Source organism: Vombatus ursinus, unplaced genomic scaffold (genome assembly GCF_900497805.2).
Source record: "Vombatus ursinus unplaced genomic scaffold, bare-nosed wombat genome assembly UNPS02014773.1, whole genome shotgun sequence".
In the NCBI taxonomy this organism is placed as follows: Eukaryota; Metazoa; Chordata; class Mammalia; order Diprotodontia; family Vombatidae; genus Vombatus; species Vombatus ursinus.
In genome coordinates, this window is record NW_020954551.1 from 24,433,818 (window position 1) to 24,458,336 (window position 24,519).

At 34.3% G+C, this 24,519-nt stretch overlaps 1 protein-coding gene across 1 annotated transcript in view; it reads left to right on the top strand.

Moving 5' to 3' along the window:
* The window catches only part of LOC114044482 (contactin-6-like), a 333,761-nt gene that overhangs the window by 238,969 nt on the left and 70,273 nt on the right, over positions 1-24,519 (top strand). Inside the window, 1 exon segment of the mRNA XM_027863984.1 lies at positions 19,075-19,202. Within this exon segment, the coding sequence (XP_027719785.1) occupies positions 19,075-19,202 (128 nt within the window).

Here is a 24,519-nt window from a genome sequence, read left to right on the forward strand (position 1 = left end):
AGGATATATGTAATCACTCAATGGCTAGAGAAGATTCAGAATTGAAATTTTCCTGGATGCAGCATTTCAAATTCCATCTTCAAGATAATAGAAAATCTTTTAAAGCTATGCTTATTAAAGGATGAATGAACTATATCAGGCACTATTCTAAGTTGTTTTTTAGAAAGATTATGGTGACTTGCCCAAGATGACATAGATATTAGTAGGCTGAGCCAACTCCAGTCCAACACTTTTTAACCCTACTCCATGAAAATCTAAAGCAAGTCCAATTACTTAAAGGTAAAATCTTAGTTTAAGGAAGCTACAAGCAACAAATTAAATTAAAATAAAATTTGGTTATCAATGTGAATGGAAACTAATCCCAATTTTCTTGGATTATATATATTTTGTTCTATTTAACAATCCCATTAGAGGCAGCCAGGTGGTGCAGTGTATAGAGCACCAGCCCTGGAGTCAGGAGGACCTGAGTACAAATCTGGCCTCAGACACATACCACTCACTGGCTGTGTGACTCTGGACAAGTCACTTAACTCCAATTGCCTCACCAAAAAATAATTCCCACTAATTTGTCTAAAAGTTCTTTTCCACTTAACTTGGCAGAATCTCTTTTTATACTAAATCTCAGAGCTTTCATTTTGTCATTGATCAACTTTTTAAATTCTCATCTTGCTTTTAGATATCCTTGGACTGCTGGCTATATTACTACAGTGCTACTTCTTAATTACTTTTCATAGTTTCTAAACTGTACCAGAATGCCCCACAAATTAGAAACACTTTTTTTATCTTTCTCTTTGTTCTGGTCAAAATCTAAACATTCCTTGTAGGCCCATTTCACTGGATTCATTTCACTGAGCTTCCCATCTAATGCTATTTTTGTTAATGTTCAATCACATTCACTTACTTCCAGGAGGTAAAAAAAATCAGGTATGTAACTATGGCATTTCCATAGCATTGTCATTGAAAGGAGAATAGTAAAACTATTATACCAAAATATTTATGCCATAAAGCAATTGGTTTCTTCTGACATCTCCACTTTTATCTTTTTTTCTCTTCTTTCTTTTCTTATATTTATGTACCTTTCCTTCCTTTCCTTGACTATTTTCTATAAACAATAAGATCATAGGTTTGGAAATGGTACTTATTTTAAATATTATGTAGTCTCACTCCCTCATTTGATGGGTGAGAGAATCAAAGCTCAAAGGAAATCAAGTACAAGTCAAAGGACACATAAGTTGTAAGTGGAGAGTCAGATGCAACTCAACCTGACTAAAATGTCTTTCTCTTTACTTTGGATAGAAAAATCTCCTCCTAGCAGGATTAATTCTAATTTGTTCCCATTTAATTTAAATAGTTTCAATCTCAATGTAATCTTGATATAATACATTTATATTTGCCAATTATAGTATCGTCATCTCTGAAAAGGAACCCATGGAACATTTTTTGTATTACTAATTTAAATAATTCATGTCCATATCTACTCAGTTTATTAAATATGTTGAAAGGACAGATAATTAGACATCATCATCTAAAATATCTAACTTTTTAATCACCCTTGAAAAAAACCAAATTAGTATAAATATAATTTGCACATATCTATCTATCTATCTATCTATCTATCTATCTATCTATCTATCTTCAATATGTTCATACAGGGTTACACTCAAATACTCCAAAATATCTGTGATATCATCAGTGTAAGTATTACTTTGAATAATGTAGCTCTCAATTCAATTATTCATTCCTGTGATCGCTTGAAACACTTATACATGTTCTTTTCCTGAATTATCTAGGCCTAACAGAGACACCATGAAATAATATGTACTAGTAATTATTCTATTTTCTTACTACATAGTGGGTCCATGTCATTTTCCCATATGTACTTTTTTTCCCCTGAATGACAATCCTTCACATTAAATCTCCTTCAAAATTTCTATTTAGTATATTGCAACTTCTTCAAACCCACTTGTGCACCTATCTATTAATACAGTGTCTGACACATAGTAAACACTTAGTAATTATCTCTTCACTCCTTCCTAGTAGGTGAATTCGACTTCAATTCTTTGTGTTGTACAATACTCCATGATTCACAACCGTATCACATTATTTATAAAAATATCGATGTTAAAAAGATGGGCCTTTTTTCGTGGAGAACTTTGGGGGCTACGAAAACTGCAATTGCGTAGAGGCAAAATTCCCTCCTACTTTCCTACTCTAATGCAATTCTGAGTTTAGCTCATTTTTTTTCCGGAAAATGTCTATACTAAAAGAAATTAATTTATGAGTGATTTAATTTCACATGATGGTCAAGAAAATGGTCTTCTTCTGCATTTAGAATTTCCTAGACTTTTTTTGCTTATCCATTGGCTCTGGACTATTGTGAGGACTTGATGCAATCAGACTATTATATAGGAAAAGCAGTATCTAAAAATAAAAAATAGCATCTATATGGAATCCCTATCTACCTTAAAGCCCACGTTTAGGCAGCTGGGTAGTACAGTGGATAGAACATAAAACCTGGAATCAGGAAGATATCAGTTCAGATATTAATTATCCTCAGAGAATTAATAGCTGTGTGATCCTGGTAAGTCACTTAACCTCTGCCTCAATTTCCTCAACTGTTAAGTGGAGATAATATTAGCCTTTCCTTCTCAAGGTTATTGTCAGGATTGAATGAGATATTTGTAAAGTAGTTTACAATCCTTAAAGTACCACATAAATGATAGTTATTAGTTATTATTAACTTCCTTCATGGCAGTGGAAAACATTTTTGATGATTAAATGTCTCCTTGCTTTAAGCCTGGGTTGATATTAATAATAGGAATATCTTTAAATAAAGTTATATCTATTTGTTACAAAGTTTAGTCCATAAATCAGGCATATAGATAAATGACACCTTGTTGGGAGAGAAGAAAACATTGGCAAGATCATAAATTTTTTTGCTCTTTAATGACAAAAAAAAAAACAAATAAAATCACAGCATTTCAAAATGGTATTCAAATATTAACACTAGCCAAGGGAACCAACAAGTAACAGAAACAGTAACACACAACTGGTTCATGGTCAACACTGTAGGCCACAAGAGTCCTGACCCTACTGGGGTGCTTCCCCTTTCTGTCCTCATATATTTGGCCCTCCTCTCCAGGACTTCAAGGTCACTGTTTGCGATTCCTTTAAAATAGGCAGAAATGGAGACACATTAAAGGAGGTTGGTACTATGCACACCCCCATCTTCACCCATTTCTTAGCCAGGAAAACAGATTAGGCCTCTAGGAATTTGGCAAAAAACAACACTACTTCCACACCCAGGCTCAGGAAACCTCTTAGAGAAAATGCCAGCCCTTTTATTGCATTGATTGTACAATCTCATTAGCAAGTGCTTCCTAATATGGGGAATAAAAAGACAGAAAGGGATGAATCTCTCAACATGGCTGTGCTGAGCATAGTTGACAAAATCGTGGATGACGAGAGATACTGGGCCATGTTCATAGATAAATCTCCAGAGGTCAGGCTAGAACTCTTTTAGGGGAAAAGATTTTTGTCAACCACATTAAATTGAGGGGAGATACTTGAAAAAATGGTTTGGGGTAAAAAAAAAACACTATTTTTCAATAGTTACCTTTTATAATAAGCATAGTGCTAACTAGTATTATATACACCTCTGAACTGATTGGGTGATTCTTTTAAAAAAATGTGTCATGTAATGTAACAATCTCAAGAAAACCTGTCCTGTTCTCTTTGAATATCCTCCTCAAAAATGCTATTTGACTTTCCTCTCTCCCTTATTCCATCTCCCTCTCCTTCTCCTTCTATCTCTGTCTACATATAAACAGCTATAAAAATCTATTATCTATCTATCCATCTATCTATCTATCTATCTATCTATCTATCTATCTATCTATCTATCTATCTCTCTATCTGTCTGTCTATACATTTATCAATTTTTGTGGTAAAGTAGATATACAGTTCAGATATTTTCTCCCTTCAGCATGTATTGAATTAGATGGTCAGTAATGTTCCTTCCAAAACAGAAATTTTATAATCCTATGAAGTATAAACAATTTTTCCCTTTCTAGTTGTTTCAGAATTGCTTCCATATTTTCTGACAAAGGATTTAAAAGTGATTTTCATGAAACCATTTGATGATGCTATTTCATGGACTGTTTTCATTTGAGTTTACTTACCCCATTCCCCAAACTACTCATATAAACTTGAGCTATTTGGGCCTAATGCAATTCAGCTGAAGGGCCCCAAAGAAATACTGCCATCTGTCTGGAACTAGGATAGGATCAGAGGAAATATCACTAGTCTATGGTGTTTTTCCCAAATTTTCTATTATTGCTTTACATGTGTTAGAAACATCTACTGAGTCCAAATTATCATAATCATTATTGAAAAAACATTTTTTAAGTATCTAACTGCTTATAATCCTGTGATAGGTGGTGTACTAAAAGATATAAAAATGTGTTCCCTGTCTTCTAGCACTGTGCTAAAGATTTGGCTTTATATCTTTCTCTAGAATCTGAAACTGTAATGTTTAACCCCAAGGTTCTGTAACCAACTGTAAAAGAGCTAATTCCAACAAATATTTTCTTCCCCTCAAATAACCAGCTTAATTTTTTTTCAGTCATTCTCTCTGTTATATTGTCATCATATAACCACTGCTCTGTGAAGGGACCCATAGAATCCAAAGTGTATAATTGCTTAGCCCAGGGGCTATTATGTGCATGAGCATGTTCAAATGCTAGATGTTTATGGGAATACATAGAACCAGAGATAAAAGGTTTTCTATGCCCTTGGAGAACCAGTGGACTATATGGGAATATCCTAGAGTTACGGCAAGTGGAATGGCATCCTCATATTAAAAGATAACTATTAAAAGCTAGCAGAGTGGTGCAGAACACTGGGCTTTGTTTCAAATCCTTGGGTTTAAATTCTATCTGAGAAACTCTACAGACCTTTGTCTCTCAGCAAGCAGGTGTCCAAGGCAGAATAGCAACCTTAATGACTTAAAGTCTAGTGCCCTTCTCACTTCACAGCAGTGCCTCTGTGGCAGCTAGGCAGTTAGATAGTGTAGTAAGTAGGCAATTGGACTATAAGTCAAGAAAACTTGAATTCAAATTCAGCCTCAGACATTTACTGTTTGTGACTTTGGGCAAGTCACTTAATTGCTTCCTGCCTCAATTTCCTCATCTGTAAAATGTGTTTAATAAAAGCATCTACCTCACAGAATTGTGAGGATCAGAGATATTTGTAAAACACTTAACACAATGCCTGGAATATAGAAGGCACTTAATTACTAGGTATTCCCTTCCTCCTCTCTCTCTTGCTAAGGACATTTTTACTACCAAGAATCTATGATTCTGTGATTCTAGGCATGCTAATTCAACCCTCTGTACCTCATTTTTGCTGTCCACATTATCAACTGTAAGGTCCTTTCTATCCTGAATAGTCTTTGAGTCTGGTTTTCATTCTTATAGTACAGACAATAAGTGTAAAAGGGAGAGGTGTTATAAGTGTCATAGAAGTTCAGAAGAGGGGAAAATCATTTGGAACAGAGGATGGTCTGGAAAGACTTTGTGGAAGAGATAGTTCATAACTTTAACCTTTCAAGCCTGCACAAAAGTTACAAAGGTACAGGTAGGAGGAGGGAGGATATTTCAGGCAGGGAATATTGCCTAATTATTTTTTGAAGAGCTCTAAAAAAAAGGATTTCAAATGAGAGTGACAGAGAAATGAAAGAGAACTTACCTTGGAGTTAGGAAAACCTGGATTTGAGTACTGCCCAGAGACAAATTGGTGACACAACACTAGGAAATCACTTCAAAGTTCCTCTGGGAAATCTGTAGTCCAGATCTTACTTTGAATACCTTCATCCCTCCATCCTACAACAACAACCTTGAAAAAGAAGGTCTACTAGTATATAACAATTCCCACAGCTTTTTTTTTAAAGGAAATATGGATAAGAATTAGCTCAGTTCCTTTCAATTTTATGATTGAAACTTGGAGCATTTCACATGTTGAGGATAATAGGCAGATTAATAGAGAATTGTAAAGGTCCTCAAATGCCATCTATTTCAAACCCAATCATTTTACTGATGAAGAAAGTGAGGCCCTGGGAGGCTGACTTCCTCAAGATAATAGAAGTAGTAATATGACCATTTACAGTTTAAAATCCATTATATACAAGATTTAATTTCATTCTCACACTTGTACAAAGTAGGCAGTATAGAAATAATTAACTCCATCACAGATATGGAGAAACTGACTACCAGAGGGATTGTATGGTTTCCCCATAGTTACCCAGTAAGTTAATGGAAAACCTTAGCGATAAACTCAAGTTTTATAACAACAAATCTAGCCCTCTTTCTATGGATCACTGCAATTTATATAATGAATAGACAGATTTGATGCATAAATAGAACTATAGATATATTAACAACTCATTTAACTGTTTGGGTTGGTTTGAGTAGAAGTGGCCACATTTATTTTAGAGAAAATAGATCCTTCTCTGTAGCCCAGTCAAGAACCAACTCATATTCTGATCAATTTCCTGTTAGTTCTAGTTGTCAATAGGTTTTGAACAGACTTTTCCTTTCTTTATTAGTGTGTGCATTATGCCTTCCCTATAGTAATAGTCAAAGTAAACAGAGCAGCAGCAAGCCACTTGATGATGAGGTCTGGCGAATTGGTTTTAGTTTCTGTCTATATCTCCAGCTATTAGCATAGGTGATTGAGAAATATTTTTGTTGGATTGTTAAATTGAATTCTGATATGGCTAGATTATAAAATTTTCATTTGATCTCTAATGTTCCATTGTTCTTTCAACCTTAATTCTCAATTGTTTTCTATCAACAACTATGGTGTCTTCAGTTTCTATTAATCTAATGGATTAAGACCCTGAATTTTTTTTTTACTGTGTTAGGGGTGTAGCATGATGAACGGGCCTGTGCTGGTTGGCAGAATAGTATTTCTGAAGACAATTATCATCAATAGTTAAGAAGAGCCATTCTTACTTTGATCTGAGCTGTTCACTCTGTGTTTATTTATTTTCAGATTATCATGTCAGCCACTTTTTTGAGCTCATTAAATTCTATTCTGAGATAAAGAAAAGTTTCTTTTGAAGATGACTTATTAAATGACAAAAGGATTAGCATATAAATTATATCTTAATTATGATAATCAGGTACAAAGATCATTAAAAGACAAAATAAATAATTTGATCTAAGCTGCATTCCAGAGGGATGTTTTACCTCCAAACTCAATTGTTGAGTCACAATTTATCCACACTTTCACAGCCTCTTATCGAACCCATTTTAATCCCATCTATTTGACATTTACCAGATCTCAGGAAAATTAGAGTCAATTAAAATTTCATGGTCTATGGTCTTATCTTTAGACAGAGCTTGGAGCAATCCTCTAGTTAATAATTTTACTAAAATATTGCAGATTGATCCACTTTTAGCAGTGAGAAATTGTAATTGACCAATGCCCTCTTTTCACTAGGTATAGGAAATATAACAATTGCTAATCTTCTGGGACCTAAAAATTTTGGTAAGTTGTACGTGTGGCACTTCTCATTGAGAAGCAGCTGCTACCTATGCTTTGGAAATGTGTTTGTGGATGGAGATAGGCAGAGCCAAGATGGTGGAGGGAAAGCAGTGACTTGCTAGAGCTCTCCCCCAAACCCCTCCAAATACCTGCAAAAATGACTCTAAACACATTCTAAACCAGCAGAACCCACAAAAAAAACCAGAGTAAAACAAATTTCTAGCCAAAGACAACCTAGATGGCTGATTGGAAAGGTACATCACGCTGGGCTGGGAGAGGAGCACAGTTCAGCGTGGGCACGCAGGCCACAGCGAACCTGGAGCAGGCCTCAGAGGACTGAATTGTGGGCAGCTGTGGTGATTTCCAGACTTCTCAACCCACGAATGACAAAGGCAACTTAGAAGGTCAGTGGGAAAAGTCTGTGACAGCAGTGAGAGAAGAAGCTAAATCTCAGCCGCCCTGAGGGCAGCGGCTGGCTTCTGAGCTTCTGGCCCACAGACTGAGGGGGAATCCAGTGGCTGATCAAAGGGGGATTGCAAGGATCTCTTTGCCAGGGGTGAGGCAGGAATCTCTTGCTTTACCTGTGCTTGGATCTGGGTTACAGTTCTGAGGGGTGGTCCTGGGGTGAGGAGGAGAGCTGGTGTGGTGGAGCTTGTCATGGCTGTGGAGAGGAAACACCTCACCCCTTATCATAGCACCTTGGAAGAACTGGCACTTTTCAGGTCCCTAGAGGTATCTCTGAAAACAGCTGTACAAACCCCCAAAGCTTGGGACAGTACATACTCCACATTGGAAACAGACTCTTACCTTAACAACGAGTTTAAAACTCAAGTACTAGGTTGGGATCATGAGCAAGCAGTGCAAAAAGAGTCAGACTACATTATCTTACTTTGGTGACAAAAAAGATCAAAACATACAACCAGAAGAAGAAAACAAAGTCAAACATCCTACATCCTAAGCCTCCAAGAAAAATATGAATCAGTCCCAGGCCTTGGAAGAGCTCAAAAGGGATTTTGAGAAGCAAGTAAGAGAAGTAGAGGAAAAACTGAGAGTGATGAAAGAAAATCATGAAAAGCAAGTTAACAGCTTGCTAAAGGAGACTCAGAAAAATACTGAAGAAAATAACACCTTAAAAAATAACCTAACCCAAATGGCAAAAGAGGTCCAAAAAGCCAATGAAGAGAAGAACGCCCTAAACAGCAAAATTGGACAAATAGAAAAGAAAGTCCAAAAGATTACTGAAGAAAATACTTCCTTAAATACACACAGAATTGGGTACAAAAATACATTCCACTCAATTTGTTCTCTAGTTTTCCTCAGGACCACCCCTCAGAACTGTGACCCAGATCCAAGCACAGGTAAAGCAAGAGATTCCTGCCTCAGCATTCTTGATGAAAAGACCAGAGCTGAATAGAAAATGTGACTTTCCAATACAAGACTCAAGTGGAAAATGAAGAGGTAAACAGGAAAGATAAATCAAAAGAGACTTATTAAGGTTGAACTGTTTACATTCCTGCATGGAAAGATGATATTTGTAACTCATAAGACCTTTGTCAGTATTAGGGTAGTTGGAGGGAAAAAATTATATGTATCTATAGATAGTTAGATAGATAGATAGATAGATAGATAGATAGATAGATAGATGATGGATAGATAGATAGATACAGGGCACACGGTGAGTTGAAGATGAAGGGGTCATATATGGAGAATAAAATTAAGGGGTGAGAGAGGATTATACTAGGAGAAGGAGAAAGGGAAAGGTAGAATGGGGTAAATTATCTCACAAAAAAAAAACAGAAAAGAAAAGGTTCTTACAGTGGAGGGGAACCAGGGGAAGGTGAGAGGAAATGAGTGAATCTTATTCTCATAGGATTTGACTTAAGGAGGGAATAACATACACACTCAATTGGGTATGGAAATCTATCTTACCCTACAGGAAAATAGGAGAGGATGGGGACAAGAGAGTAGGGGGATGATAGAGAGGAGGGCAGATTGGGAAAGGGGGTAATCAGAAGCAAATACTTCTGAGAAGGGACAGGGTCAAAAGAAAGAGTAGAATAAATGGGGGGTGGGATAGCATTAAGGGAAATAGAGTTAGTTTTTCACAGCATGTCTACTATGGAAGTGTTTTGCATAACTGCACAAGTATAGCCTATATTAAGTTACTTGCCTTTTCAATGAGGGTCAGTGGGGAGTGAGGAAGGGAGAAAATTTGGAACCCAAAGTTTAAAAAAACACATTTTTAAAAAGAAATATTTTCACATGCAACTGGGAAATAATAAATACAGGAAATGGGATACAGAAATCTATTCTGCCTTACAGGAAAATAGAAGGGGAAGGGGGAGGAGAGATAGCAGGGAAAGCAGACTAGGGGAAAGGGTATTCAGAATGAATGCCATCTTGGGGTGGGGCGAGGGGTGAGATGGGGTGAAAATTTGGAACTCAAAATCTTGTGGAAGTAAATGTTGGAAACTAAAAATAAAAAAAATTAAAATATTTGTGGAGATAACACCCAAAAGAAAAAAAAAGGAATTGTTTTTCTGGAAATCAGTTATTCCATTCCAGAATCTTTGGAGCACTTCAGTTCAGTGTCCATATGCCTAAGTTATAATATATATTCTTCCATAAAAAAGAATTGTTAACTAAACAGCACTTAGTTTTTAAAATTAAATGTTTGTGTTTCTTTTTTTCATCTTTCTGAAAGGCACACATTACAGGCAGATACATATAGAATAAAAGAGTTAGTAGAGATATAAGCCAGTACCCTCATTCTTCAGATGGTAAAAATGAGGACTTGAGATTGATTTGAACACAGAGTCAAAGGCAAGTTTTCTACCCAAACCTTATTACACTGAAACCTTTTCTCATCCTATTGGGTGGGATACCAGTGCAATGGGATCTAATGTGTTATTGTCAAGGAAATGTTCAAGTAAAGATCTTAGGGGAAAGAGCAGACAATTCTACATGTAATCTCTAAATCGTCTTTCGAAATATATTTTATCTTCAGCGAGTTGAAGGGTTTGAATGTTTTTGATTGCATGGACTACTCAGAAATAACTAACTTTTACTACTTTCAAGTAACACCTGGACATACATTTCACTCAAAATGTATGTAATTCTGCCATATTTATTGTCTACTAATCAGTTTTCTCAACCTTAATGCTTAATTTGGCAATCAGTGTGATGTTATTCTGATGTGTCTGTAGAGTTCATTTATGATCTTATCACATAATAATAAAAATAATAACATTTTACCTACATTTGTAAAAGTCTCATAACTAAGAGAAGTATAAATCCAAAGGAAATGGCATTTTAATTTATTGTGATAATGTCATTGATTTTATTTCAAACACTGTCTTTAGTTATCTCATATTCAAAAATCAGGGCTGAAAAGAGACTCACCTTTCTCTTGAAGTTACTGAATCACCAATTAAAGTATTTCAATAAATAGTTTTATGAATGAATCTCTTACTTAGGTTGTCTAGTAACTGTCTAGCAATTTGCAGGCAGGTGTGCTTTGTACACATTTTGTTAAGTGACAGTCTTAGAATTCCCCTGCTCACTTACTTAGTTATTATTTAATTGAACAGCTTAATGTAGGCAGCTCAATGCAGAAAAACTACTATTGGATTTAGAGACATAGAATCTGGGTTTGTATTCTGGCCCTACTCATGTGACTTTTGACAAATCTATTAAATTGTCTGTGCCTTACTTTCTTTAATTGCAAAATGAGAAGTATTGACTAAATGAGCCTTATGGTCCCTTTCATCTCTAAATCTATAATATTTTGTGATTGTATGATTTAGTCCAGTCTAAATCACCACAACATAGAGACTCTTTGCTCTCTTCTTTCTCTTCTCTTCACTTTAATACCAGTGGAAAAAGTAAATGAGAAGTAATCTGAACCCTTTATGCAATTTAATAGAGGATTTCTCATCATGACTATTTGTGCCTCATCCAGCAAACATCACAGAATGATGTGCATATTAAATAAAACCAACAAATGAAATGTAACAAAATAATAGCATTTTTTTATATCTTAGTGGATATGATTTATATTTGTTTCAATTTTCTTTCCGTTGTGTCCTTTAATTTCTTTTCTCTGTCTGAGTAATCTTCTTAATATAGACCTTTCATCTATTCATTCTTCTACTAAGGAACATCCAGTGGTTTCCCCTTCTCTACTGAATAAAAGCAGTAACTATAATCCTGTCATTTTTGACACTCCTCCACCTGGTCCTAATGTAATATTCAAAGCTTCGGTCATAGTCATCTTTTTCATCTATGTTATGTTCTGGGAATACTCTAATATACACCTCACCTTCTTTTTTTTTTCATGTTGCCCTCTCTTGTCTCTATGTCCTGGCTCTTGCTGCATGTCCTTTATGCCTAAATTCAACTTTCTCTGTCTTTTGCCTTTGAAGTTTCTCTCTTCAAGTCACAAATCAGGAAGCACTTCTCCAAAAGCATCCTTGCCTCTGCTTTTCCTTCCCTCATACCTCTTCACCCTCCTTCAGCTAAAATAATTGATCACTCATATTCCCCAAGGCATTTTATATACACCCACTCCTTGTGTATTTCACAATCTAAAATTATCATATGACTTTTATATGTCTATAATGATCATTCCTTCCCACCCTACCCCACATTAGATTTTAAGTTTCTTAAAGGCAGGATCTTTCCTAACTCTCCTTTTGTTCCCATTGTCTGGCATCATGACTTGACAAAAATGGCTACCCTTTACCTCCAGGGTCAAAAATAAAATCCCCTATTTGACTCTTAATACGTTTCCCCTTTTAAATCACCATCTACTTACACTATACATATCTTTTGTGTTCATATTTGTTTAAACACTTTATTTATTAGAATATATGAGCTCCTTGAGGTCTGGAACTGAGTTTCCAACTTTTCTTTATATCCCAAATACTTGGCACCATAGCAAATATATTGTTTGAATTCAGGAATTGCTGTCAAGAAAGAATGGTCCAGGAAGGGGTTGTTCATGGAGAAAATTATAAAGGAAGACAATCTGTCTTGGAACTGTTTTCTTTTACTCTCTGTACCTCCAATCTCCTTTTACCCTCATACTAGTCCAGGAAGTCCACACTTTGATGCACTATTGAGAATGGGACTAAGAGTGTGACAACCCCACAGGTTCTAAATATTTACTCCTTCCTTTCTCACATTAAAACTTAAGTGAGCCATATCAGATTCCCTTAGTGTCCTGATACCTGATTTATGACAATGAATTAATTGGATAAACCACAAGTTCATTGATTTATAAAATAAACTTACTATTAATACTATTTTATGTACCTATGACATATTGCATTAAAATAGTTTGAATGTACATTTTGCCTTATGGATCAAATTCCTCATAGGTTAGGGGATCTGTGATGGGTAAAATTAGGCATATTACTTAAACTTCTTAGGCCTTAATTTCCTTATCTATAAAATCAAATGGGATGTGACAGACTCTAAAGTATTTTCTAATAATAGAAGATAATCTTATAATCATTATTCTTATCCCAACCAATGACATAGATCACAAGTAATCTATTACATACTGTTTTATATAAGTATTGTTAATATTCTTTCATAAATTAACTACAAAGTTCTGCTCTGATACTTCATTGTGTTCTTAAAATCAATTGCAATATTGTTCAAGCTTTTGAAAGAATAAACTATGAAATATAGTTGATCTAAAAATAAGTCTAGTAATATAAAATTGAATCAAATAAAATATATGTAATATCATAAGGACTTTTTTTAAAGATACATCTTAAGAATCATTCTAATTATTGCCTACAACTCAAAATAGTACATCTTAACCAGTAGAATAGCCATTTGATGATGAATTATTTGACCATGATAATCAGTGCACTGAGAATATTGACCATAACAATTCCCAAAATATGAAGGGGTTGTGATGTGCATGAATGGATGGAAAATTCACAGTATTAAAATAATGAATTTTTCAAAAAATCAGAGAACCATTCATAAGTATTCAGTTCTAATATGGTCCTTCCACGAAAATATTGTTCATAATTATTTAAAAAATTCAACTTATTTTAATACAGAAAAGTGGGTATTTATGAACTATTGCTCTCACACTCAAATAATATCAGGATTTATAACAATGTGCTAAATGGACATATAGAAAAAAACAAAAAAACAAAAAAAATTAAAAAATTAAAAAAACAAAAAAATGTACATATAGCTCACTGTCTACAAAATGTTTCAATTTTCATAGCTTTCAATTAGAGGGGAAATCTATATATTCATATTCATTCATTCATTCCCCAGATTATAATATTTAATTGGTTGCTAAAGCTCATGAATTCGGTTCAAAATGATACATACCTTGAATAATCCCTGAGTTAGTTTATGAGTTGGTTCCAAAATTGAAGAAGAGATTGGGCTAAAGTTCCTTTCAGCATTTTTGGTAGGACTGGGGCAGAGTGGTGGGGAATAAAGGTACTTAACATGGGGTCATGGCAGACAAACTCCAGTGCAGATGTCAGGAGTTCAATATCCAAAAGAATGAAGATATGATTGACCTAGACCTTCTCCTTAAAATGGAGGTTCTGGGAATGACCAGCTAATAAGAGGGAGAGGCTACAGGGGAAGATAATATTTCTAATGTGAAAAGTAGTCTAGAGTAGGGTACACTTCTAGGATAAAGTATTTTCTATGGCATGATAGACAAAGTCCTGTGGATATGACTCAGGAATGTAGCCTAGAGAAAAACAGTATAGCTATCTATCTAGATATATGTGTACATATGTATGTATGTATGTGTGTATATGTATGTGTATATAGTATGTATATGTATATGTACATATATATATGAGTGTGTATATGTATATGTATATATTATTTTTTTCTCTGACTGTCTGCTCATGTTGGGGGCAGATTTCATTTTTTTTCCCCATTTTAATTTCAGATACTATAGCAATACCTTATAAGTAGTAGGCACTTAATATATGCTTGTTATTTGAAAAAAAGATTTATTGATTTAGATAATGTATAAAGCCTTAGGTGGTATATAGGTGATAAATATTGAAAGTTCCAACTATTAACTAGTTTGTTTGGTTTTGATGTGAACAAAAATTACTAAGTTGGCCATTTGGAATAATTTTTATAGGTTCTACATATACATTCATATTAAATGTATTTTCACATTAGTCGTGTTGTAAAGAAGAATTAGAACCAATAAGAGGAACCACCAAACCACCAAAAAGAAGAAACAAAACAAAACAATAGCAAAAGAGAGCAAATAGTACACTGCTATCTGCATTAAGACTACATAGTTCTTTCTCTGGATGTGACAGCATTTTCCATCATAAGTCTTTTGAAGATGTCTTAGATCCTTGCATTGCTGAGAAGAGTCAAGTCTATGAAAGTTATTCATTGCACAATGTGTGTGTTACTGTGTACAATGTTCTCCTAGTCCTGCTTACTTCATTTAGCATCAGTTCATATATGTCTTTCCACATTTTTCTGAAGTCCGCTTGCTCATCATTTTCATAGCACAATAGTACTCATTACATTCATATACCACAACTTCTTCAGCCATTCCTCAATTGTTGGGCATCCCCTCAATTTCCAATTCTTGCCCACTGCAAAAATCTGCTATAAATATTTTTGTGTATATGTGTGTCTTTTACCCATTTTTATAATCTTTTTGGGATACAGCCCTAGGAGTGTTCAAAATATATTATTATATTAGTCATGTTGCAATAGAAAATAGAGCTAAAAAGAAAAAAAGATAAAGAAAATAAGCATGCCTCAATATGCACTCAGAGTTGATAAGTTCTCTCTCTGAAGGAGGATAGAATTTTGCATCATGTGCCTTTTGGAATTCTCTTAAATTATTGTCTTGATTAAAGTAGCAATTTTTTCAGAGTTGATCATCCTTAAAATATTATTGTTACTGTATATAATGTTCTTTTGGTTCTGCTCATTTTCCAGCGATTTTTATCACATGGTTAGATCTTACTACCAAAGCTTGGATCTTTGGTTTATGAAACACTAGATTAGTATGTCCACTTACTATTGTATATTGTGTACCTGATCTATTCCACTTATCTGCCACTCTATTTCTCAGCCAGTATTACTACTTTGTAATATAGTTAGAAATCTAGTCTGCTACATTACCTTACTTCACTTTTTTAATTAATTCCCTTGATATTCTCGACCCTTTGGTATGACAGATTAGTTTTATTAATATTTTTCTAGGTCTAAAAATACATTGTTGGTAGTTTAATAGGTATGACACTGAATGATTAAGCTAATTTATGTAGACTTGTCAACTTTATTATATTAACTCAACTTATCAATGAGCAATTAGTGTTCCTCCACTTGTTCACAGCTATATTTATTTGTGTGAAAAAAATGTTTTGTAATTGTCTTCATGTAATTCCTAGGATTGTCTTAACAGGTAGACTCCTAATTATTATATGTTGTCTGCAGTTATTTTAAATAGAATTTCTTTTTCTATTTCTTTCTGCTGTTTTTATTTTTTTTGTGGTTTATGGAAATGCTGATGGTTTATATGGGTTTGTTTTATATCCTGCAACTTTGCTAATGATGTTAATTATTTCAAGTAGTTTTTTTTTTCTTAGTTGATACACCAGGGTTCTGTAAGTATACCATCACATTATCTGCAAAGTGGGATAATTTTGTTTCTTCATTGCCTATTTTTATTCCTTCAATTTATTTTTCTTATCTTATTGATATAAGCTAGAATTTCTAGTATAATATTGAAAAATCATGGTGATAATAGCCGTGCTTGCTTCACCTCTGGTCTTATCCAGATGGCTTCAAGTTGATCCCTGATATAGATAAATGTGTGCTGATGGTTTTAGATAGATAGTACCTATCATTTTAAAAAGGAATGGGTATTATATTTTGTCAAAGGCTTTTTCTGCATTTATTGTTATAATTTTATGATTTTTGTTGATTTTGTTATTCATATGGTAAATTATTCCTAATATTGTCCCCTGGGACCAGAAATGAGATGTTCCATTGATTCTCTGATCATTTAAGTCTTGAGATAATACCGTTCCAGAGCTCCTGTTCACTTGGGGTTGAAAGCAACACTGCTTCTCAAGAATCCCACCCACTCTTGATCAAAACTACTCTTCTTTGCCCCCAAACTGTGACCTAGAAGTATATATAGGCAATGGAGTTGCCAAACAGCATCTTGTCTTGTATCTAGTGCTAGCACAATCCTCCCCTTCCCTCCCCTTCCCCCTCTCCTTACTATCTACAGCTTGAGGGCTCCTGTCACCACCACTTAGTCCCAACACTGGTGTTTTATCCACTTGGGCTCGGGGCTTTCCTCCATCTTCAGGTCACAGATCTCTCTTTCTGACCCCCTAAGTTGTCTCGGACCGGAAGGATATCTCACTCTGACTTTTTGTTTGCCCTGCCACTCCAGAATTCAATTTGAGGCTTTAGTTTAAAGTTTTTTAGAGGGCAGTATTGAGAGAGCTCAACTGATTGTTTTCTCTATTTCATCATCTTTGCTCCACCCCCAGAAATCCCATGGGTAGTTTGAAAAAAAAAAACATAGTGGATATGTGGCAAATACTACATTCTCAAACTCCACTTCCTAATACAACCAAATAAGCACTTATTTGTAGAATGTAAGGAAAGAGGTCATTCCATATTTCCAACATACCTTTGTGGCAGAACAAGAAATTAACAATCAATTCCATTGAATTAAAATTACACTTAAACTTTGTAATGGACTATTGAATTCTAAAACTTAAATAGTATTATGCAGTGACTTGAATTATATCTCAGGAACAGGGGAAAATGGCATTCTCCAATACACTGCAAAGGGCCTGACTTTTGTATCTAGTTATGTATCAGTGAATACTCCAAATACGGATGTGACTGCTTCTATTCACTTGACAGTGAGTTGAACACAGCCAGTGACAATTAACCTCAAATTAGAGGTGGATTTCATTCAAATCACCATTTGTTACTGTACTCAGCTAGAAGAGTGACAATGTTTCAAAGTGGGCAATTAACTCTATTAGCTATATTTCATGAAATACCTATATTAGTAATAAAATATACCTGAAATGTAACAAAATACTATTTTTTCATACCTTAAAAGATATGATTATTAATTTCTTGCCATTTTTTCATTTTCATCCAAAAACAATAATTTCTGGCTTTTTTGTTGCTACAAAGGTTAAATACTCACAAGCATGGTTACTGAGATTCAGCATTACATAGAGGATAAAATATTGGATGGGGAGTCAGGATCACTTGGGTTCAAATTGTGACTCTGGAAAGTCCCAGAAACTCTCAGTTTTGTATTCCCTGCAAAATGGGGATAAAAGCATCTATAGTCAAAGCTATTGTGAGGACTGGATGAGATAATGTATGTAAAGTGATTTGAAAAATTTTAAGTACTGCATAAGTGAGAGCTATTATTATTATAAAGTTTTTAAAGGGTATGTTGTTAATGCTATTAATCTATTTCATGTATATATATATATATATATATATATATATATTTTAAACCTTGAGAATACGCATGACTTAAAATGAATAAATGTTTCAATTTCTCCTCACCTAAAATCTGGAATCTTGCTACAATGATTATCATTTTGAGTTTGCCCTAATTATGGAGAACCTTGGTATAATTACTATCATTCTGAAGTTTGCCCTAATTATGGAGTGGCATAGGAAAGCATAATTTTAGCTATATTTAAATTCCAAGGAAACTTCCATAGGTATTGTTTTGTCAAATGCAGAAACAATATAAACAAAGGTTGAAACACTGTTTACTTCAATTTTTCAGTGAGCACCCAGTGTATTCAATTCTTTCATCTTTCAAAAATGCCTCCAACTTTCATTAAGGAGGCATGATTGTTCTAGGATCCAAGAAGTTCCTTTGGCTTGAAAATAACCACAAGGACACCTTCATTCCATTAAATCTGACAGGATCCCAAGGATATTGACAATCCTTCAGTGTTTGAGACTACATAGAAATCTCACCATATATGGAGCCTCAGGCTAGATATTATATAGAGCTCTCTTTATTTCTCCAAAGCTGAATTAAATTTTTACTAATGAACTAAGTAAATCTGTGACTTCTTCAAATATATGGTTAAAAGTTACATTCCTTATTTGCCCAATAATATTGGTTTATATCAGCATTCCATCCCTATTGAATGTTAACATAAAACCCAAATAATAAATTCATATTTTGAGTTATATTATAATAATGTCAGCATTTAGAGGAAAAGGGGGAAATTTGCAATCTAAAGTAAATAATCAGCAATTGAACATGAGCAGAGGCACAGAGTTAGATCAAGGGGTTTTATGGGTTATTAAAACATGAGAATTTAATATCCTCATTAGATAAAGATTTGTAAGTTTTAACCATAATAAAATGGCCCTGCTTCCATTAATAATATACTTTTTTTCTTCAACTTTTTTAGATTCTACATCTTATTTATATCTATATCTTATATCTGTTTTTCTCTTCAACTTTTTTAGATTCTATATCTTAGAGGATGGCAGTCTCAAGATATATAATGTTACCAACTCAGATGCAGGAACATATACTTGCATAGCAACAAATCAGTTTGGCATTGCCAAGTCTTCAGGCAACCTGGTCATAAAAGGTAATTTTACTTCATTTGTATTGTATTTTTATTGGGAATGTGTGTACCTGTTGATACCATATCACCACTTTAAACACCTTGTACAGAATTTTTAATTTTATGATTCTTCCCTACTTGTGTTAGCAACCTGCTTGAGGCATTTATATATTGGTATTCACCAAGTGCCACTCATAGCGGGGCAGTGGTTTTAAGTCTTTGAAGTTGGTTCACACCTCTCCATTTGAACAGAGTGGTACCATCATAAGACAACTCTCAGAGCTGGTGTTTATAAAACCAGCTGAACATAACATTGGAGGATAATTAGTCACAAATTACAGCTTCCACTCAAAATATTTGAGTTTCCTCAAATGTCTTCATGTGCTGGGCTATGGAAATGCTGATGAAGTCATTTAACTCGTGTAATTTGTTAAGCAGGACTTAATTCAGAAACATTCCTCTAGATGTAATTACCTATGTATATAGGCCATGGATACAACCATACTGAACGTAATGCATTGCTGAGTATGTAAAATATCACTGTTTAAATAGACAGCTCTTTCAAAGGATAAAAGGATTAAAATGCATTCCAAAAACATAGTATTCATGAGTCACTGCTCTATTCTTACTGTCATAAACATCTAGGTCTGTACTGTAGAAGATGGTAAAACAGAATACTATATTTTAAAGTCTTTCAAGACATATTCTATTCTTCTTATGAAAATGTTCTCACATACATTCCCAAAGGACATAATTAGTATTTGAAGGCTTTTCTCTATTCCCCATCTTTGCTATTTCACTTTGCTGAATGCTAATATAATAAGCTACCACATTCACTTGAAATGGTCATTTGCCTCAATTGATTGGTTTCTTTGGATAGCTAAAATGAATAACTCATTGAAATAGGGTGTGATGCTAATTCCTCAAAAATGTTTAAGTTCTCCATTTAGGAAATTCAGATTTTTTTAAAATTTTAAACATCTTTCTTAGATAATGAAGATTTTAAGTGGTTATACTTTATCACCCCATCAGTCCATTTAAGTGTCTCAGAGAAGATCAGTCTCCACTCTGTCCCTGGAAGATATCACTGCCAACTTGTCTCAAGGATATTTCATTATGACAACTCTTGTCTGAAGAGTTGGAGCACAATGTGACTGGTGAAATGTGATGTGTCAAAATCTACCTGATGTGTTTCATTTTGAAAAACAGCCATTCCTAAAGATGGATTTGTTGTTTTTTTAAAGACAGAAATGGACTTAGTGCTTCCAACACATACCACGACTATATTTTATAACAGAGACAATCTGTGATCTGTAACCACTTTTCACTCACATCTATAATGGGAAATAGGTAAATACTCTAAGATGTGATATGACCTTGCTAAGTTGAGGAAAATATAGGTAGAGATCAAATGTCTCATCTGAAAAAAAGTATAGAAAAAATACCATGAGTTTACTTCCTCAGGGCACTGACCTTTATTCATTTAAAAGTATTTATTAATATATACTGTTTATCAAGTACCATTGTACTATTTACTATGGCTATAATAAAATGGTAATTCTGTTTGTCTTCTCAACCGGTCAACAAATTGTGCAACATCTGTCTAATAGACACTGTGCAAGACTCTGAAGAATCAGAGGCAAAAAATGGAACAATCCCCACTTTTAAAGAGTTTGTATTCTCTCAAGGGAGGACATTTATTTTGAGCAAGCCCAGATTCTAGTACTAACAATATGAGGTTTGCCCATTCTTTTGAAAAACTGGGTTGTTTATGACAATGGGATTAGTGCTGGAGTTAGTTTTTCATATTGCCAGTAAAAACTCTGTGAATTCCATGATTCTTACCCATAAAGACAACACAACTCATTTCACCATGTGAAAACCAGAAAATTAGTTGGATCTGTGACATACATTTATCCAGGGTGAAGAGCCTACAGATCATCTTCATGAAAAGGCAATGTAACTTAAAAAAATAAGCTAATATCCACAGAAAATAGAATACAAAAATCCAAGAGAGAAATAAACTTTCGTGAAAGCATCATATTTAAGCCCTTTATCATGAAAATCATAGGAATCTTTACATGTTCACTATAATAATTATAATTTTGATAGTAATAATTATTATCACAATAAACAAATAGTTATTAAGTTTTTTTTTATTTTATGCCAGCTAACAAAAGGGCAAAAAATATGTTCCCTGACCTCATGATAGCTCATATTCTAAGTGGAGGAAACACAATATGTAAACAGTTATATATATACAGATATATACAGTGTAAATGGGTGGTAATCTCAGAAGGAAGGGTGTATCAATAGAAGTTGGGTTCAGGAAACTGGGGAAGGTATCCTGAAGAAGGTAGGATGTGATTCTGTTGCTATGGGCAACTGCCAGTGAGGAAGCTCATAATACCAAAGATGGACACCTAATCTGCAATTTATAGGTTTAAAGGAGGGCCTGAGGTATTGAAAGATTAAGTGGTATGCTCATAGTCATACAGCCAATTTTCATCAGAAGTGTAATGTGAATCCATGTCTATCTCTCAGGTTATCTAACTATCTACTACTTCTCTCTGACTATATAATAATCATCTTCTTCTTCTTCATCTTCATCATCATCATAAAAAAGTACATATTGGTAGCAAGCAATCTGTCCTGGATAGTTATGGACAAAGAGAATCAAAACATCCTCTTTTTTTAGTATACTTACTTGTTGTCTTTCATGTTGCCCTTCTAGGAATTCCATAATGTGATCCTTGCTTACTGATGACATTTGGAACAATTTAAATATGTTAGAATTAAAAAAAAATGACAAATACTAAACATCAGCATCAGCACTTTGCCTAAATGGTCTTTCAGATAAACTTTCCAAATCAAATCTTTTCCCTTTTTCATGAACACCCAGTAGATCATGTCATCTTTGTCTCTTGTCCAGATTTCTAGTGAGATCTAACAGCTGGAAGTCTCATTTTAATCTATTAGACATTAGATAGCCTATAAAAGGTAAATGCTTTTCTCTTTTGAAATGAAAATTCCCTTTCAAGATAAGCCAATAACCCCCATTGTCCATTCCTGCTCTCAGATGAGATCCTGACCAAAATTAATTGTTATGTCCAAATGTTCTCTGCCAAAATGCTTTGAGGTTTGTCTGAGATCACACAGCTTAATTCAGACTACAAGCAAAGTGTTTTTTTGTTTTTGTTTTTGTTTTCAGAGGACAACTGTGCCAAATATTTGCTATTTTCTAATGGAAGACCAGCAAATATTATATCAGAGACCTTGGGTCCAGATCAAATCTGTGTGACCTTGGGCAAGTCACCCATCCTCTCTGGGCTTCAGATTCCTTATCTTTAAAATGAGAGAATAACACTTGTTGGTTTCTAAGGTTCCTTCTAGCTGTGGCTAAATTATCCTATCATGGTTCCCTCAATCTATTTATGTCTTCTATTAAAATATTAAGGTACTTGCTGAAATTTTTACTGCCTTGCATGTCTAAGGATCTAAATTCAAAACTCTCCTCTAATATTTACTATTTGTCATTTTAAGCAAGTTGCTTAACATCCTTATAAGTGGCTCATTTCCTTCATTTGTAAAGTGAGAAAGTTATAGTAGATGAAACTTATGATATTTTTGTTGTTGCTGTTTTTGTTTTAATATTTTGGTAACCTTATTTCAATTCTTTTTAATCCTCTGTATTTTAAAAGTGTTTTTTTTTTGAGAAGAGGTGTGTTGGCTTCACATGAGTGTCAAAGAGAATCATGACACAAAATATTAAGAACTGATCTAAATGTTATCTTACAGCTTTTCTTCCTCAAACTTTATGATCTTCAGACTATCTTTCCATAGGAAATTACTAAACATCCCTTGAACCTCAGTTTCTTCATTTGTAAAATGGTGTTCAAATAGATAGCTTCTGAGTTTACTACCACACTTAGGTCTATGATCTATGATACTATGAATTGTTTGGATAAGTTTTTAGCTGGAAAATTTTAAGAGAACAACAAAACTTGAAATGCTTCTATTGACCAATTTTAATAGTCAGTAGCATTTTTTGTTTCTTTTGTTTTGTTTTATTTATAGTAGCCAAAATAACTCACTCTCACTGTGTTCATAAAACACAACATGTATTCTGGTTTTCACTGAGGGAAGTCAATGTCCTCCCTTCCCATTTATCTTCATGTAACATGGAAAAACTTATAGAACCTTCCTAAATCTATTAAACATGATTGAAACACATAAATTTTCTCTTCCTTTGCAATTGCCAGGAACAATTTGCTAAGAACATGTGTATATACGCACACATTCACTCATATGTATGAATGTATGTATAGTCCCCAAAGTTTTAATGAAGTGTGAGTGTATATTTGTGTATTTTATATGTATATATGTAAATGTATATATGACTATGTATATAATTATAGAAGCTATTAAACTCTGCAGTTTAGTGATATATAATGTTATGTTTATATAACATGTAGAAATATATGTTTATGTTTGTATATATTTATGTGGGTCCAATAATACAACACACACATATGACAAGTTCAGTTGCCCAACTGGAACTGGCCAGCTGGGTCCCCATTCAGGCAGCTTGGACTACACATAGATTGTGGTCTGTCCTTCATTTTCAAGGAGGATCATGACATCAGGGAGATGATGACATGACTTGCAATTGATTTCGATTTGAGTGAGGGAGGGCAGTGCAAAGTCACCAGCATTACTTTCTCCTCTAAAGCTATCTGAGTCCAGTGGCAAGATACAGATCAGAACTACTGGAGATGGCCCAGGATGCAGTGGGAGACCTTGGCTCTTTTAAACTAAGGTCTGTTCAGGTTCTCACTCTGAGTGAAGCAATGCCTATTCAGTGAATAGGCCTCTTTAAGAAGTGAGTCAAGGGATGGCCCCTTTAATAAAAAAAAAATCAAAGTGTGAAGGGAACATTCTCAGGATTGCTGACCAAATGTCCTCCTCTTCCCCTCTCTCCCAGATCTTCCCCTTTTTTCCCCTCCTTTCCCCTCTACTATCCTTTCTTCTCCTGTCCTCACCCCTGAGGGTATTCTGCCCAAAGAAAGGTAAATTTCGATTGCTGAAAGCTGCCTAGTTGACTTGGGGTTTACTAGATAGATTTCTTTCTCAAACATCAACCTTAAACCCAATTCATTCTGGATCTCATGGATTGGACAACAATAAGTCCCTGACTAAGCACCACTTAATGGTTATTTTTTTGGGCCTTCCTGGCTCAGAGTGAATATAAATAGTAACTATTTTTCTTTCCCTCCCAGTTTGATATTATTATTATTATTATTATTATTATTATTATTATTATTATTATTATTATTATTAT